Source organism: Uloborus diversus, chromosome 7 (genome assembly GCF_026930045.1).
Source record: "Uloborus diversus isolate 005 chromosome 7, Udiv.v.3.1, whole genome shotgun sequence".
Classification (NCBI taxonomy): Eukaryota; Metazoa; Arthropoda; class Arachnida; order Araneae; family Uloboridae; genus Uloborus; species Uloborus diversus.
In genome coordinates, this window is record NC_072737.1 from 118,673,229 (window position 1) to 118,689,332 (window position 16,104).

Here is a 16,104-nt window from a genome sequence, read left to right on the forward strand (position 1 = left end):
CTTCGGATTTTGGCGATATTTAACATTTTTTAAGGTGCTTGGCTACAGACCAATTCTTATTGTTCTGGGGGATATGAGCTGGTTGAATATTATCTCTTTCAGCGTGGCCTTGCGGCCCGTCTCAAACGTTTTTGGCATCTTTGGAGTCATACAAATGCCTGAACTTTTTGGAACTTGTAAAACTTCTGTTTGAGCTGTTTTTTCCCTTAGTCCCACTTATCGGTCACAAATTTAAATCTTACGAACGACTTCTCTCGTGGAAACCCCGTTTTTGTACACATTCTCGACTTTTATTTCCAAGCCACTCGAAATGGCATGCCATTTCAAATACTGTTTGTCGAGGGACAACAAGCAAACGAACTGTCGTTCTACTTGGTTAAACAACTTAAAATAGCAGGTATTTTGCTTAAAATTGTAAGAAAACCGAAAAACAATACATAAACTAGGTATGTAGTTATATTGTAAATTATTTGTTAATGAAGTGAGAAACAAAAATTAATTAGGCACTCATTAAAATGAAATTACCTTTCTTCCATTTGATGATACAATTTTTGTTCGATGTATATATATATCTATTTTTTTTTTTTTGCAGCACCCTGTACACTGTCGTGCTAAGCAAAAAAGGGGAATTTGCAGTTGGGTTCAAGCTGAGATATTGTATTTTAAAGTGTGGCTCTTCCATATATTTGATTCAGATGTCTTTTTTTTTTTTAAAGACTTTTTCAAAACAATAGTTCTTGATCAAATGACCCTAAAACATTTTATTTATTAAGTAAAATATGAAACAGAGAACAGCTTGGTTATATTAACTCAAATTTGTTTAAAAGTGCTGATATGACTTTTACTACTACGCTTAGCACGGCCGTATGAATAAATTGAAACTGTAGTTTAAGTTTTGGTTCAGCTTAAGAAACACCAATTTGGTTTTGATTTGGTTTGAGACTGAATTGGAAAAAATCAAAACTCAATAGCTTTCATTTTCAGACAGTAAAGTTACATTTTTTTTTTTTTTTTGAAAGAAAAATAATACAATCAATCATGTTTGAAAGTCGAAAATTTCAATGAATACTTAAAGTTTCATAGAAAATGTAATTGTTACGATTAGACACACATTACCTAATATTATTGGTTGAATGACGACTTGACTTATTTCTGGTGTTTGATTATGAAAGCTCTCAGTTATAAAACAGAAAGTTTTTTTTTTCCTAATTAATCTTACCTTTATGTGTATTTCTATCAAGCAGATGTGTTAATAGCATATATTTCTTAATGCCGAACCCTTTATATGTTTCAAGAAACACAGAGCTATTAAGAAACCGTAATTTTATTTATAAAAAAATCAAATTCTCCATTTTTTCCAATTTTTTCCCAAAAACCGGTAAAAAACTGGTTTTTTCCACCATTTCAAAATTTCCGGAAATTTTACATCTCTAAAGCAGACACAAATTGCTAATTGTCTTTGCTTGATTAAAGTTGCCATTCAAGGTTGTTTTTGAGACTTCTGTGCGGGTGCTTTTCCTGGACAGTGGCATCCCCCCCCCCCCACCCAAGAATCATGCTTATTATGTCAACTTTGCAAAATCCTCTTTAGACTAAACAGCATTTAAGCCTGGCATTAACTTGAATTTTGATGTCTTGAATTCAAATTATATTTTTATGATTATGATAAGACCAATTTCTAGAAACAAGAAAACCAGCGAGTATTGTTTATCACAATTAGTGATTGCGAAAAACAAAACCTGAATTCAAGAGGTCAAAATTCAAATTAATGCTAGGGGTTGGATGCCAATGTTTTACATTTCAATGGAACATATTGTTATGCGTTCGCAACAACTTCGAACTTTCTTTGAATGACGACACAGTTCTTGAGAAAAGCACAGGAGATTTATTTAGAACTATGTACAGGAAATGTAGTTAAAACTGCTAAATCAATCATCAGCAATTAAGCAAATATCAATTAACACTGTAAACTCAACAATGGTACACATATTTACATCCAAATACGCAAAAACCCAGTGCAAATGTCTCACAATAAACAGAGCAATGACTCAGACGAATCTCAGACAGTTTAAAAAGCAAAACTAACTCTCTCATTGAAATGCCACACGGCTTTTATACTGCTTTGGAAAGTTCGACAAAATTCTAAAACTTTCTACCAATTTCTCATATTTTCTTTTTATTCATTCACGAATCTTATCATTCAGAAATGGAGGGACCCTATACTTCAGTCAAATGTTAGGGTGTTGTATGTACATTACCAGAAACTACTTACAGGTTAGGTTACTAAGATAATTTTAGATGAAAAATAATGGCCACCAAATAAATAAACACCAAATTTAGCCAGATTACAACAAATTAATCATCAAAATAATTACTATTTACAGAATTTGTAACAATGTTTTTTTGTTTTTTTTTTATCAAACTAACTTTTCTAAACTTGTTATCACTTTTGTATTAAGCTCAATTAAAACTCACTAGAAAAACTGTAAGTCTTTGTTTTTTATCAAGGCTAATTCAATAATTAATTGTATTGTAGGTACAACTGCATTATATACCTTTCTGTCGATGCATCCTGCCATTGTAAGTAATTATCCTAGCCCTGAGACATTTGAAGAAGTGCAATTTTTTAATGGAAGAAATTATTACAAAGGTTTAGACTGGTAAGTTATTACTTTCCTTTCCATAGTGAATAATCTTTTACTTATTGAGTCGGTTTTATTTCAAAGCTAAATCATGCTACTTTAGAAACAAAACAAAATATATTGAGAGAAAAAGTGCTAATTGCTTTTGACTTCATTACTTTTCAGTGGGAGATTCTTTTAGTCTTTAGACAGTCAAATGTTTGAGTTGTTATGAAAAATCATGGGCTCTGAGTTCTGCCACAAAATGTTCTCCTTTGTTTCTAGAGACTCGTGACAGGTTAAGGGCAGTTCATATCTAAATTAAAATGTGCAGTATGTTTCTTTCTTGCTGATTACTTTTATTAATGGACTTTAAAAGCAGATAATTGTTTGAAATAGCAGCTGAATCGAAATTTTCTTTAGAGCGTTAGGTGGTGTTTTGGCTTTTATTATTTCAGTCACTTGTTTTTACTAGTTTCAAAATGTTTAGCCTACCATTTGCATTATTTCTTTAAATTCTTTATTACAATGCATATTTGTTGAATAATTTTTTGAAAATATATTTTTCAGGTATATGAATTTTTTCCCCGTACCAAAGAATTCCACAGATAAATACCTATTTGAAAAAAGTGCTACATACTTTGATGGTGATTTGGTCCCAATGAGAGCACATGCTCTGCTTCCAACAGCTAAACTTATTACCATATTGATTAGTCCTATTAAGCGAGCATATTCTTGGTATCAGGTAAATGTCTTTAGTCTTTTATGATATTAATTGAAAATTTGCCAATGAGTGTTCATGATAATTTGATCTATTAATTTTATTTACAAGAGGCATTGCAAGCCTGTTTCATTTTTATGTTTCAAAGCAACTCAAAACGTACATCCAACTCAAACAGGAAGTGAACTAGCTTGCAATACTAACCTTTAGTAAGACATACCAGTGCCAGATCTAGTTGGGAGCAAGCCAAGACTTTTGTGTAGAAGGGCAACTTAGGAGCGGGGGAGCTAATTTACTCTATTTTCTCTTGTATTCATTTGATTTAGCATATCTATTGCTTCAATAATGCTAAATATGCAGTATGCACCTAAAAATAATACAGTCGGACCTCGATATAAGGTCACCCCTCGGGACTTCGAGAATTGTGACCTTATAAGCGGAGTGACCTTAATAACCAGTTCATGAACTTTTATCAAAAAAAAAAAAAAACATTCTAAAATAAAATGTTTTTCAATACTATATCACATGATGAAGTTATGATGTTTTCATTGAGTCTATTAAAATTAATGCAATTAGTTGGAAATTAGAAAATTATTTGTTAGAATTTTAATTCAGGAATTAATACAAGTGAAAAAATGGTTGGAATGAGATAATTTCCAGTGGTTTGCTGGTTGCGAGAATGAACATGTGCTTACAAGGGATAACATGACAGTATGGGGACCTGCCTTCAAAATTTGTATGCATTGATAAAAGCCATCTCTATTGATCTTGATCCTTATCTAAAAGCTGTCAAACTCAATCCACAAGGCATGAATAGGAACCAACAGTAAGCAGCCTGGGGAAACAAAACTCTCTTTTTACCTGAGTTAAGGGGGTGAATGATCCCTCCTACTCAGTTCAGTCTTCTCTCTACAGCATTCTAGTGTCTCTACATGCCTTTTTCCTAGAATTTGAGGGGTTCTTTGGGCAGATGGTATTTTTTTGATAAAAGATCATGTACTAGGGCAAATTCATAGAACTGAATCAGTGAGGAATTGAAATCACTCAAAGAAAATCAGACAAAAATGACCTTATAAGCGATGGCAGTATTTGAGACCTGACCATCTATCCGATAATCCATAAAACAGAATCCCTATTCAATGAGTCGGGACTTTACTAAAGTGACTTTATATGCAGGGTGACCTTTTAATGCGGGTGACCTTATATCGACATCTGACTGTATATATAATTGACAAGCCTGAAAATTAAGTTAGTATTCCTTTTGGGGATTAAGAGATGGCATCTGGCGTGTTCAAAACTTTTTAGTTATTTCTAGGTGTTTCTTCCTCAGCCTTAAAATGTCCTTATTCATGCAAGGATGTTAGAAAACATTTGCCAACCATCTTATAATGGTTGGGGGGGGGGGGAGGGGGCAAGGAAATAAAGGTCGGGCAAGGTATCAAAAAATTTGAGCTTTTCCAGTTATCCAATTTAGTTAAGCATATCTTTGTGGAACTAATTCGTGAAGATGTTAATTAAAAACCGAACTAGCTTCCTGTTTGTGAATGTGGTGGCAGACCTACTTGTTTATTTATGTTGTTGAAAGTGTGATTTTTTTTTTTATTTATATTTTTTATGGAATATGGAGTTAGTTTGGAGCTTCTAAGGTAATTAGTACTAGAGTTCTAACCTAATTAAACAAACTTAAGATTTAATTTCAATCCTTTATGCTCATTGGTGGCAATTTCCAGTCCCAATGTTAAACTAAAATTAAAAATTTAACAAAACCGTGACTGAATCACAACTGTAGAATCAAGAGGGAGAATTGAAGCTTTATACTATTAAAAATCAATTTCAAGTATTTTATTTCGTAACAAATAGAAACTGGCAACAGATAAAATTTTAAATCATTGCATTTAATTTCCTTGTCATTCAACAATGAATTCGTTATCTATCGCGTGAATAAAGGCTTTGCCGTTATTAAAATTAGCTTTTTAAAAAGTTATAGTTCAAATTCTATGTAACATGGAAGTTCCAAACACATACTATCAGAAGCGGAAAAAAATGCTCTTTGTTTCAGTATTAAATTTTAAAAAATTTAAATATGTTTTCACTGCAAAAATTGCAAAAAACCTTTTAGAGGTTTTAATTAATATCTTTGTTATTTAATGTCATCCAAAGACGCAACCTAGCTAAGAACATTCTCGATCAACTCTCCTTTCAAATAATTAGTTTTTTTTCAAAATTGGTCCATCCTTTTAGGCGCTAGAGTGCCACAGACATGTTAAACTTATAATCCCCTTCCTTTTGTGTGTCGAGGGTTAAAAAAGAGTTAAATGATTTTACGTTTTATCTGTTGCCATTTTTCTATTTTTGATTGATTTTAGTACATAATCTGAAACTCTACCTGCAATAAATGTTTTCTTCAATTTTCCCTCTTGATTCTGTTATTGCAACAGGAAATATTTAATAGTTTTGACTCATGTAGTAGTTTTCTATGGCGGCCAACTGGATCTCTCTGCTTACTGTGGCTCGTGTGGTGGATTGGTGTAAAACGGCTTTGGTGGTGTACTGTGGCGGGCAATTAAACCTGTAGGGGCTAGTGATGAACAAAGTTCAAAAGCATGAATATCTGGAGCAAATTTTGAAACTCATGAGGGTATTCTCCCTAAAATATTTTTGAAATCTTGTAAACTGATCTTTTTCTCTGGGTATTTTTACAATTTTTTTTTTGCTGTTTTTTGGCATAAAACCAGAGTATCGGACTCACTTCTATGGCCCACCATCTCCAAAAATTTACGTTTTTTTTTTTTAATTTCATTTTTAATATTGGAAACATTGCATGTTGCATATAATCAAGGTTGCATCACAGATCTCATTAAAGAACCTTCCCGTATTATTCAACATACATTCACAGATATAAGATAAGACTCCAACATAAAGACATATTTGACATGCTTGGTGCAAGTCTGAATTTTGCAATCTCGGCTACTTGCACTTTAAATATATTTGCAATTTTATTTTTTGCAGTATGTTAGCCATTTCAATTGCTGCTCTAAAAAGTTCTTTGTGCCGTAGTTTCTTTGTTTCAATCTTTTTTTTTAACAAGTTCCATATCATGCATACATTTTTTACTCTTGTGTCTCCATTATTGAAACATTAAATCTAAATATTTTCTATTTTATTTACTTACTTTACAGAATGTAAAGAAAGAAAAAATTGTTTTAATTAAAAAAAAATTAAAAAAAATCACCCAAACTGGCAAAAAAACAGCACGAGTGGATCGCAATAGTTGCTAATTATGACAGATTGCTTGTTAGTAATGAGTTAATAGAAAATATCATAAATTCATTTTTTGAAAAAAAAAATTTTTTTGCCCAGTCATCATCTGGGAAAAAACAAGTGGAATATTTCAGAGGAATATAGTTCTCTAATATTCATGATATTGACATTCTGATCAGTTTCAAAAACTTTAAATTTCTCACAAAGTTTGACTACTTTTCTTTATATGTTACCTGTTTTTAAGACCTTATATTTCAAAAATGGGGAGATGAGGGCAAGTGATTTATGTGTCAAAAACATGTTTCATTATGTTCTTTCCCGAGCAACTCACTGAAATGTTTATCATTAGTACACTGTGTGGTTCCCTGGTTATTATTGATTGAATGACAGTGGATACAAACGTACTGGTGCAAAATTAGGTATTATGTGAAATTATTAATTATTAAATGGGTTTGTGTAGCTTTTAATAAAAATGAAGCAATTGCTGTGAAATTACTAAATATATATATTGTTATGTATGTAACAGTGCAGTGTTGGTGTCAGTGGATTTAAGTACTTAACCTTTTTTTTTATCTTATTTACTTTATCCCATCAGCTATCTAGATTTTTATTGAAACTTTGATAGAATGTTTCTCTTTTTTTTTTTAGCATATGCGAGCTCATAAAGACCCAGCAGCTTTGAATTACAGTTTTCAAGAACTTGTTACCACCGGTGACAGGGGACATCGAAGTTTAAGAGAACTTAGAAATCGCTGTCTCTTGCCTGGAATGTATGCTCAACACTTAGATAGGTGGTTGTCATTTTATTCTCCCCAACAGGTAATCATTTACTCCATTTCTCAAGTATTTGCCTATACAGAGATTTTGATTATGAGGCAGCAAATTGTGATAAGAGTTCAGTAATCTGTACACTGTGTGCCTTACATTACCGGGAATACTTAGGGAATTTGAAAATTATGGAATACTGGGAAAACTTGGGGATTTTTCTTACTGTGCAAATCTGGAAAACTTTGAGAAAATAAGGGGTTGATAAAATGAATCAGATTTCTTTCTTTTTGCATCCTATAAATGTTTCAATTACAGTGAGACTTCCCTGACCCACCGCTTCTATTAAACGACCACCTCAGCAACATTTGATCAAACAGAATTTTTTACCATTAATTTAATGCTAACTTACCCTCCATTGAAAGACTTCGTACAACTGTACTACCTCTCAAAGCTGCATTTTCTTTCCAAAGATGATTTCTGTAAGAAAAAGTACAAAATCAATTTTTACATGTAATGCTGGAAGGTATTCACTGCTGGTGCTGCAAACTAATATAGTGCCAGTTTTCATGAAAGACAGTCTTATAGCTGTGGCACTTGCTGATGTACAGACTAACAGATAGGCTTTCTTTTGCATTGTTAGTCAAGAGTACAATAAAATTTTAATGATCTCATTTGCTAATGAAATTAACAATCCCCGGACCTCCTAAAATTGAAGATATTTTGTACTGCATTTAAAAGGGTCCTTGAATTACTCTCCTGATACCACCTCTCTCCAAGATCAATTTAACACATGAGAGAGCAGCAATTAAAAAGGAAAGAAAAACACACGGCTTTATGTATTGGAGGAAAAGACACGCATAGTGAAAAGAAAAATTTATTTAAAAAAAAGAATTTTAAAACATTGTCTTGCTTTACCACCTACATAAAAGTTGTCTGGACAAAAGGAAGGTCCTCTGTAGGGGAGAAAGATTAGGAAACCCCCTAGCCTAAATTCACCCCCCATCTCCAGGTGGGCACCATGAATTTAAGCCTTTAAACCATAATGGATTTCCTTCTCTAAATATTATTTACAAGCATCTTTAGAAGGTCAATGTTGTAAATAATTACTTCCTATTCAGGAAGCTATTTTCATAAGATCTATGCTGTTTGGATAAGGTCAAAGTTAGATTCAGTATGCTGAAATCAAAGAGCAATGTCAATGAGCATTTTCTGCCTTTAAAGCTAAAAAAGTTCCACTGTAGCAAAAGTTTTAATTTTATAATGCTTGTGCACTTTGACTGGACCATTCTTGCAGTGCATTTCAACATATATATATATATATTTATTTATTGCTGATTGTTTCATCCGTTTGAGTTTCTTATGAACTTCCAACATTAAATATTTAAATGTGAATGTGGTTCCTGTTGCAATTCAATGAGTATTTTTAAAAGTATGATTACTTGCTGAATGCTTTGCTTAAGAAAGTATTTACATTTTTAGTTACTTATTATTGATGGAGAAGAGCTAAAATCAGATCCGGTAGCTGTTATGAGCAGAGTGCAGCAGTTCCTGAAAATCAAACCTTTCTTGAATTACAAAGATCATTTGAGGTAAGCTGTGTCATCACAATTTTACTTTTGTATGTCATATTCATTCTTTTTGCACCTAACTAATGCTATGTGCAAAACAAAACTGTATGTTACAAAATTGTAAATCCAAAGTTCCAAATTTTAAAAGTTTTCAAAATCCAAGCTATATTCTGACATATATGCTCCAGTATTTATGTATGTCATAAATAAGTTGCAAGCTTCTTGTAAAGTTGTAAGCTTCAGAAGTGCTGGGTGACAGTTCAGGTAGATTTTTTTTTAAATATATACTACGTATGCGTGTGAAATAGGAAAGCTCCGACAGCACAACATGTCATGGCAAAGTTGCAGTGAGTCACATTGGTTGCATGTTACTATGTGACAGAACTGTGGCATCTCACAGGAATCATGCTGTTTATCATACATTTGTGACATGTTTGCTGCAGGGCTGTGGAGCTGCAAAAAAATAACGGACTCAGACTCCAAGAATTTCAGCCCCTTCAACTCTGACACTTTTTTCTCAAAATCAGTCTGACTCTTGACTCCGATTCTGCGAGCACTGGCAAGGTTGTGGACTTCGAGGGAAAATGACCAATTCCCACTTTTGAAATTTCAAACCTTCGACTCGCGACTTCGAGTCCTTTACCAAAATATCAACGGAACTCAAACTTCACAGACCTGTTTTCCTGTAACTCCACTGCATGCTGCTGCAACAATTAATTTGTGGCCAGCCACTTTGTGACATTTTCACAAAGTGGCTGGCTCAAGTGTGACCACTTTGAGAAATCACTGACTTTAAATTGTTTTACCCCCCCCCCCTCCCCCCAGAACTGATATTCATAAGAGTCTGCAACCTGGCGACTTTGTGGTGACAATTTTTGGTCATCAAGTGGTGGGCGATGTGTGATAGGGTGCAGTTGCCGATATATGACGATCATGCAACTTTCATATACAAATCACAATTTAGTTGGTTGATTTATTTAGCTTTAATTGCGCAAGAGCCTTGAGGGCTATACTGCACCAAACAATTTTTTATTTTACATTTATATCAATATAAAGTTCAGAGATGGTAAAAGCAAACATGTTTTGCGGTAAAAGGCATAAAACTTCAGTAGTTTAAAATAAAAAGTTGTAAAAACATGTAAATATTAAAGACATTTAAACAAAGAATGGATTCAGAGAAAGTAGTTGAAACAATATGTTGACAATAAACTTTGAATAACAAGAAAAGGACAAAACCATATTTTGATGACACAAGAACTAAATTAAAAAGGAGAAACCAATCTCCTGGAGGAAGGAGTACAAATTGCGATTGGGTGGGTCCCCCAGCAACTTCTTCAAAGATGGATTAAAATATTTAAAATTTATTTGATTAAAATTTGGGCAGTTACTTAAAATATGTAACACTGTCTGATTTACATTACATGTAATGCATGTTGGAACTGGTTCATGGCGTAAGAGGTAGTTATGGTTGAATCTGGTATGACCGATGCAAAGTCAAGCTAATAAAACTTGTTCTCTCCTGGTAAGCTGCAATTATTTGAAACCTTTAATTAAGGGCTTGATGGAGTACAATTTATTTTATGTTTCAAGATTCCAGGTCCTCTGCCAATGCATGTTAAGAGATTCATAAATGGCATTTTTAATGTCATCATAAGGAACAGTAACGGTCAGGATACTTTGCAGCTTTGGCAGCTGAATCAGCTTCCTCATTGCCTGCAATGCCCACATGACCAGGGATCCAATAAAAGATAACTTGAAAATTATTTTGCATAAGATTTTTGCATAAATGATATGACTGGATAACTATATGATGGCTATTATTATTGCAGTGAGTGATGGCTTCCACCAAACTCCTTGAGTCAGTTTATGACACCCACTTTTTGTTTACGGATTGGGCTATTGATTTTAGAAATGTAAATATAGCTTTTGTTTCTGAAGTAAATACGGAGCAAGATGTGTTTAATTTTTCTGCCATAACTTGATCATTAATTATTGTGGAAAAGCCGACATGATCGTTTGCTTTTGTTTTGTCAGTGAAAATGTCTTTATATTCAGAATATTTGCTTCTAGTGTCATGAAGGATTTGTTGGTAAACTGTATTAAAGATTGTTTCTTTGGGGAATAAATAGAGTTCTTTTATTGTAGAAGTAATTACTTCACACCATGGTTTAATTGGTTCTATTGTGTTGCGAGTATTGAAATCTGATAACTGCAGGTCTGAGAGCACCCATCGCATTCAAATTCCAAATATTGGGGTTACTGATGGACGATGCAGAAATAAGAAAACATTAGATGGATTAAAATATATGGAGGTGTAAAGGATGATAAGTGTCAGGTTTTGTTTTAAAGTAAAAATTTAAGGAGAGTTTGAGACATCTATTGTTTAAAGTCTGTTCATGTGCAAGAATATGAAGACTGTTAATAGGTGAGGTTTAGAAGGCTCCTGTGCAGATGCGCAGCACCTGAATATGTATTGGATTTAGAGCTTTTCAATACCTTTTTGCTGCAAAAATTTGGCATCCATCTTCAAGTTTTGAGTGTATAAGAGCCTTATAGATTCTTAAAAGAGCCCCCGTATCAACACCCCAAGAAATGTATGCTAAAACTTTAAGGTTATTTAATTTCAATAAACATTTTTTCTTCAACTCTTGTATGTGCGGTATAAATTTAGGTTTTTTATGAAGCGTGAGGCCAAGGAATTTTTCTTGATCCTTTACAGCTATTGGTTGATTATTAAGGAGAAGATTTTGATCAGGATTAAGACCTCTTTTACAGCAGAAATGAATACAGAAGGTTTTTTGAGCAGAGAAAGTGATGCCATTTTCCTCTGCCCATCGTGATATTTTATAGATAGCAATTTGAAGTTGTCTTTCAATGATACTAATGCTCAATGAAGGGAAACAAATTTGAAAGTCATCAACAATTACAGTACCCTTGACAGCAGGAGGCACATGTTTGATTAGGCTGTTGATTGCTATTATGAAAAGAGTTACGCTTGGCGCACTTCCTTGGGGTAATCCTTCTTCAATGAAAGTATCGGACAGAACAGACTTGAAACGTACACAAAAAGATCGATGTTTTAGAAAATTGGACAGAAAGATGGGTAGATTACCTCGCAACCCATACTCGTGCAAGGTTTTGAGGATCCCATAACCTCCAGGTACAATCATATGCTTCTCCAATATCGAAAAATATGCTCACAAGATGTTTCTATTTAAGAAATGCTTCTCTTCCTGATGTTTCAAGAAACAGAAGGTTGCCGATTGTGCATCTGTCATGCCTGAATCCACATTGATATGAGGATAGCAAATGGTGCGACTCCAGAGTGTACAGTCACAATTTAGTCACTGCTATAAGGAAGTTAAATGCTAGTTGGGCCAATATTTATACATGAAATATTTGATGCTTGCAAAGTCAAGCATCTAAGGTGAACATGATAAATTCTTTTTCTTGACTTTCCTTTCTGTTTCGTTAGGTATGATCCCAAGAAAGGTTTTTTCTGCCAAGTTAGCCAGGAACATAACAATACCAAGTGCCTAGGAAGGAGTAAAGGACGACAATATCCACCAATGGATTTTCAAACTGAGAAGTTCCTGAAAGCTTTCTATCTTCCCCACAATATTGCTCTTTCAAAACTGCTCACCAAACTTAGACAACCCATACCTCTATGGCTAGAAAAAGATTTGTCCCATGGATCGTAACTTCTAAGCTTTGGGTGTTTCTAAAAGAGTGATATATAGTGTGCATTAATGCATGTTTATAAGTGGGAGAGAATGACTGACGTGTATTGTGTACTTTTCTCCTTTTGTTCATTGGTTATATGATGTGTTCTATTGAAAAAAAGGCTAAAGATTATTAATCGAATGGTATTCTTTGGAGATAGAAGGAATTTGTTCATACATTAGAAATCGTAACATGGACAATCTTATCGTTCATGAATCATGGTTTTGACAAATTCAAATCACATTATCATAAAGCTTAAATCATAATGTAAGATTCATTAATTTTAAGAAAATGACTGTCACATGTGTTTATTATGAAGTTATATATATTTTTAAATAGTGAATGTTCATTATCTTTAAAATCTTCTGTGCAAAACATTGAAATGCATTGATAATCAAAAAGGTCCAAAATGCAGTAAAAAAGTTAAAGTTTTAATAAAATGTAGTATTCTTTTACTTTTAACATTGCTCAGTGTGCCATTGAATTTTTTAAACTTTATGTAGGAGCCAAATAGCAATTCAATTATGCTAGTCATGTTTTATTAAAATTTATATTGTTCTTAAAACACTCTAATATTGTAGTCAATTTATAAGTGGTTCATTTATTTTACTATAAGACTGATGTCCTAATTAGGGTGGAACTGCTTCAATATTTTTTAAAAGGATTTTGTCTCATTTCTTCATTTTTTAAAATTTTACATAGGTGAATAATTTGCGTCAAAGAATTTAGCAGTTGTTCATAATCATTTGTAATCGTCTAATGATAATAATTGTTGATATTTAAGACTCAATATTGGAAACGTTAAATGAATCAATTTTCCTCTCAATCACAAGCACATATATTTGTTTCAATTTTTCTGCCGTGTACATTCATGAATTATGTAAAATTATTCTTCTCATGCTTATGTAAGAAAACTGCCAAAGAAATGTTTTGATTGTGTTTAGTTGCTGTACAGCGATTTGGTCATAATTTTTTAATCTGGCAGGCAGTATGAATTGTGCTAGTAATGTCAAATGTATCAAATTTACAATGGTTGGGATCAAACTTTTGCATTTTAATTCTTTAAGTCATAGTGTGAATAAGCATATTTAATGCAAAAAAAATACTTTAATTTTTAAAGTGTTACTTTTCAACCTCATTTTATCATCACAATTTCATTACGAAGGTATTCCTTACTTAGTAAAGGTTAAAATTGCTACAGATTTTAACAGTAATTGCTGAATTTTTTTCATTTTACAAACAAAAACCAAGGCAGTTCATAGGGTTCTGTGGATAATATCTTTGTGTGTTAGAGGAAATATTCATTAAATTTGCTTTCTACACATTGCATTCTTTCTATTTTTGTCTTGGTTAGTTATTAAGTAGTCGAGAAAGGAAGTTGTATGTAAATATTTTACAATCCGTTTATTATGCAAATTACCAGAGCTGTTTAAAAGTTTTGCACAGAATGTTTTTATGAGAGAAAATTGTGTTCATTTATGTATAATGAATACATTTATTCAGGGTTTGACATTTTCCTAAGAGTTTTAATGCCATATATGAAATATGTTTTATTTTATTTATGACTTTTGATTGGTGAACCATTGTGTGTCACTCATCATTATTCTACTGATTTATGATGCAGGATATTTTAATTGGTGCTGACAATATATGTTCCTTTCTTCTCAATAGTGCTGATTACTTTTTATGTAATCGGCAATTACTCCAAGCCTGATTATATTCAGTAAAACCCCTCCTAACGACCCCTCTTATGCCGCCAATTTTTTAATTCCCCGGTTCAAGGCAAATAACATCATTAAACCCCTCTCCTGCAGACACCCCTCTATTGGGGCCCAAAAAATTGTCCCATTAGCGTCCGCATTAGAGGGATTTTACTGTATAAGGATGTTGTAAATAGAAAATTGTAATATATTATATGTTGTTCTGGTGTAAGAAATGTAGCAGCTATGGAGTCATAAAAGATGTAACCAAGATAAGTAATTATTTATTTATTTTAGTTTTTTGTCTTGAGGTTAGTAAGAAAAGGCAAATTTTGTTCTGTATAAATTTAAACAGTTGTTCCTGTAGCATTGAAAAATGTCTGCCATTTATACAGTGGATTATTACGTAATCAAAAGGTGAAAATTGTACATTTTACAAAGTGCCTCATAAGTTGAAAACTCATTTGTGATGAAAACATTTTCGTTTTTATTTTTTATGAATCAAGATTGTTTTGTAAAACTATTGTAATTTAAAATGTACTGAACAAATATTGTCAGTGCCAACTAAGAAAGTGTGTAGTTTCTTTTTAGTGTTGCAAGCGCTATTTTAAAGAAATGTCCTTAATTTTACTAATTCTTAAGACCTGTGCAGTTTGTATTGTGCAGTAGAAAATATGCTTTCTGTGAAAGCTGTATTTACTGTGATGTCTCATAAAATGAGTATGGAAATTAGGCCATCGATTTGGCTTTGGTGTTCAGTCATGTTTGTAAATTTTTCAAATTTATTGCACAATCATGATGCATTATTTTCGCAGCTAATAAATATCACATTGTTAAAAGTATATTTAGATGCTCGCATGTAAGATCAAACATCTGTAAAGAGTTTTAATAAGCCCATTCAGAGAGATTTAAAAAAGGTATTAATGAATAGAGAAAACAATATATGAATTGTACTTACCATATTAATGTCCTTAATTCCCCTCCCCCCCCCCTTTTTTTGTTAGTGTTGATAATAAAAACTATGTGAAATATCTGTTCATTCATTTCTCTTAATTTTCTGTTCTGTGTGTTTATTTGTTATTTGAATTTAAAATATAATTCCTGAAAAATAAACCATTTTAAAATGTAGTTTTATCACATGTACTTAAGATTCATAATTTTCTGAAAAAGAAAGGTTATATTTGGTTTAAATATATTTTTCAATGATTTGGCAGCTCTTTTTTTAAATTTTTTATATTAAATCGGTAATGCCAGTAGAAACATTAATAATGTTGAAATCAAATCTTATTTTAATATTTAATGACCCATACAAATGTCATTTTAGGTTTTAAAACATTTTCGATATTAAATGTATATTGTTTGTATCTGTGGAAATTTTTGCAGATTTGGGAATTAAATGTTAATTTAATGTATTAAAAAACTATTTCACTTTATTTTTTGTGCATTTGAAATTAATTTCAAATCATTTCTTGTATTTGTTTAAAAAAATATGAATCATTTTGCAGCATTTTTGGTAAAACCAAAAAGGTTAAAAATCCTCTTCTAGATTTTTAAAGTACTTATTTCATAAGAGATTTCAAGGTTTATATAGTTCATGGGATCTACAAATCACTACGTAATGCATTGTCAGTATCTTTAAAAAGTATATGAGTTTGTTTTAAAATGATCTCAAACTAACTTCCATTTGTGGATTGATCCCAAGCTATTCATGTTAAAAAAATAAAATTTGCTTTGATGAAATA

The 16,104-nt window shown here is 32.2% G+C and overlaps 1 protein-coding gene across 1 annotated transcript in view; it reads left to right on the plus strand.

Moving 5' to 3' along the window:
• Nucleotides 1-15,577, plus strand: part of LOC129226519 (bifunctional heparan sulfate N-deacetylase/N-sulfotransferase-like) — a 157,254-nt gene extending 141,677 nt beyond the window's left edge. Inside the window, exons 14-18 of the mRNA XM_054861126.1 lie at nt 2,537-2,660; nt 3,192-3,366; nt 7,252-7,422; nt 8,851-8,960; nt 12,415-15,577. Coding sequence (XP_054717101.1) covers nt 2,537-2,660; nt 3,192-3,366; nt 7,252-7,422; nt 8,851-8,960; nt 12,415-12,640 — 806 coding nt within the window. The 3' untranslated portion in view covers nt 12,641-15,577. The remainder of the gene's footprint in view (nt 1-2,536; nt 2,661-3,191; nt 3,367-7,251; nt 7,423-8,850; nt 8,961-12,414) is intronic.
• Nucleotides 15,578-16,104: the final 527 nt, after the last annotated feature.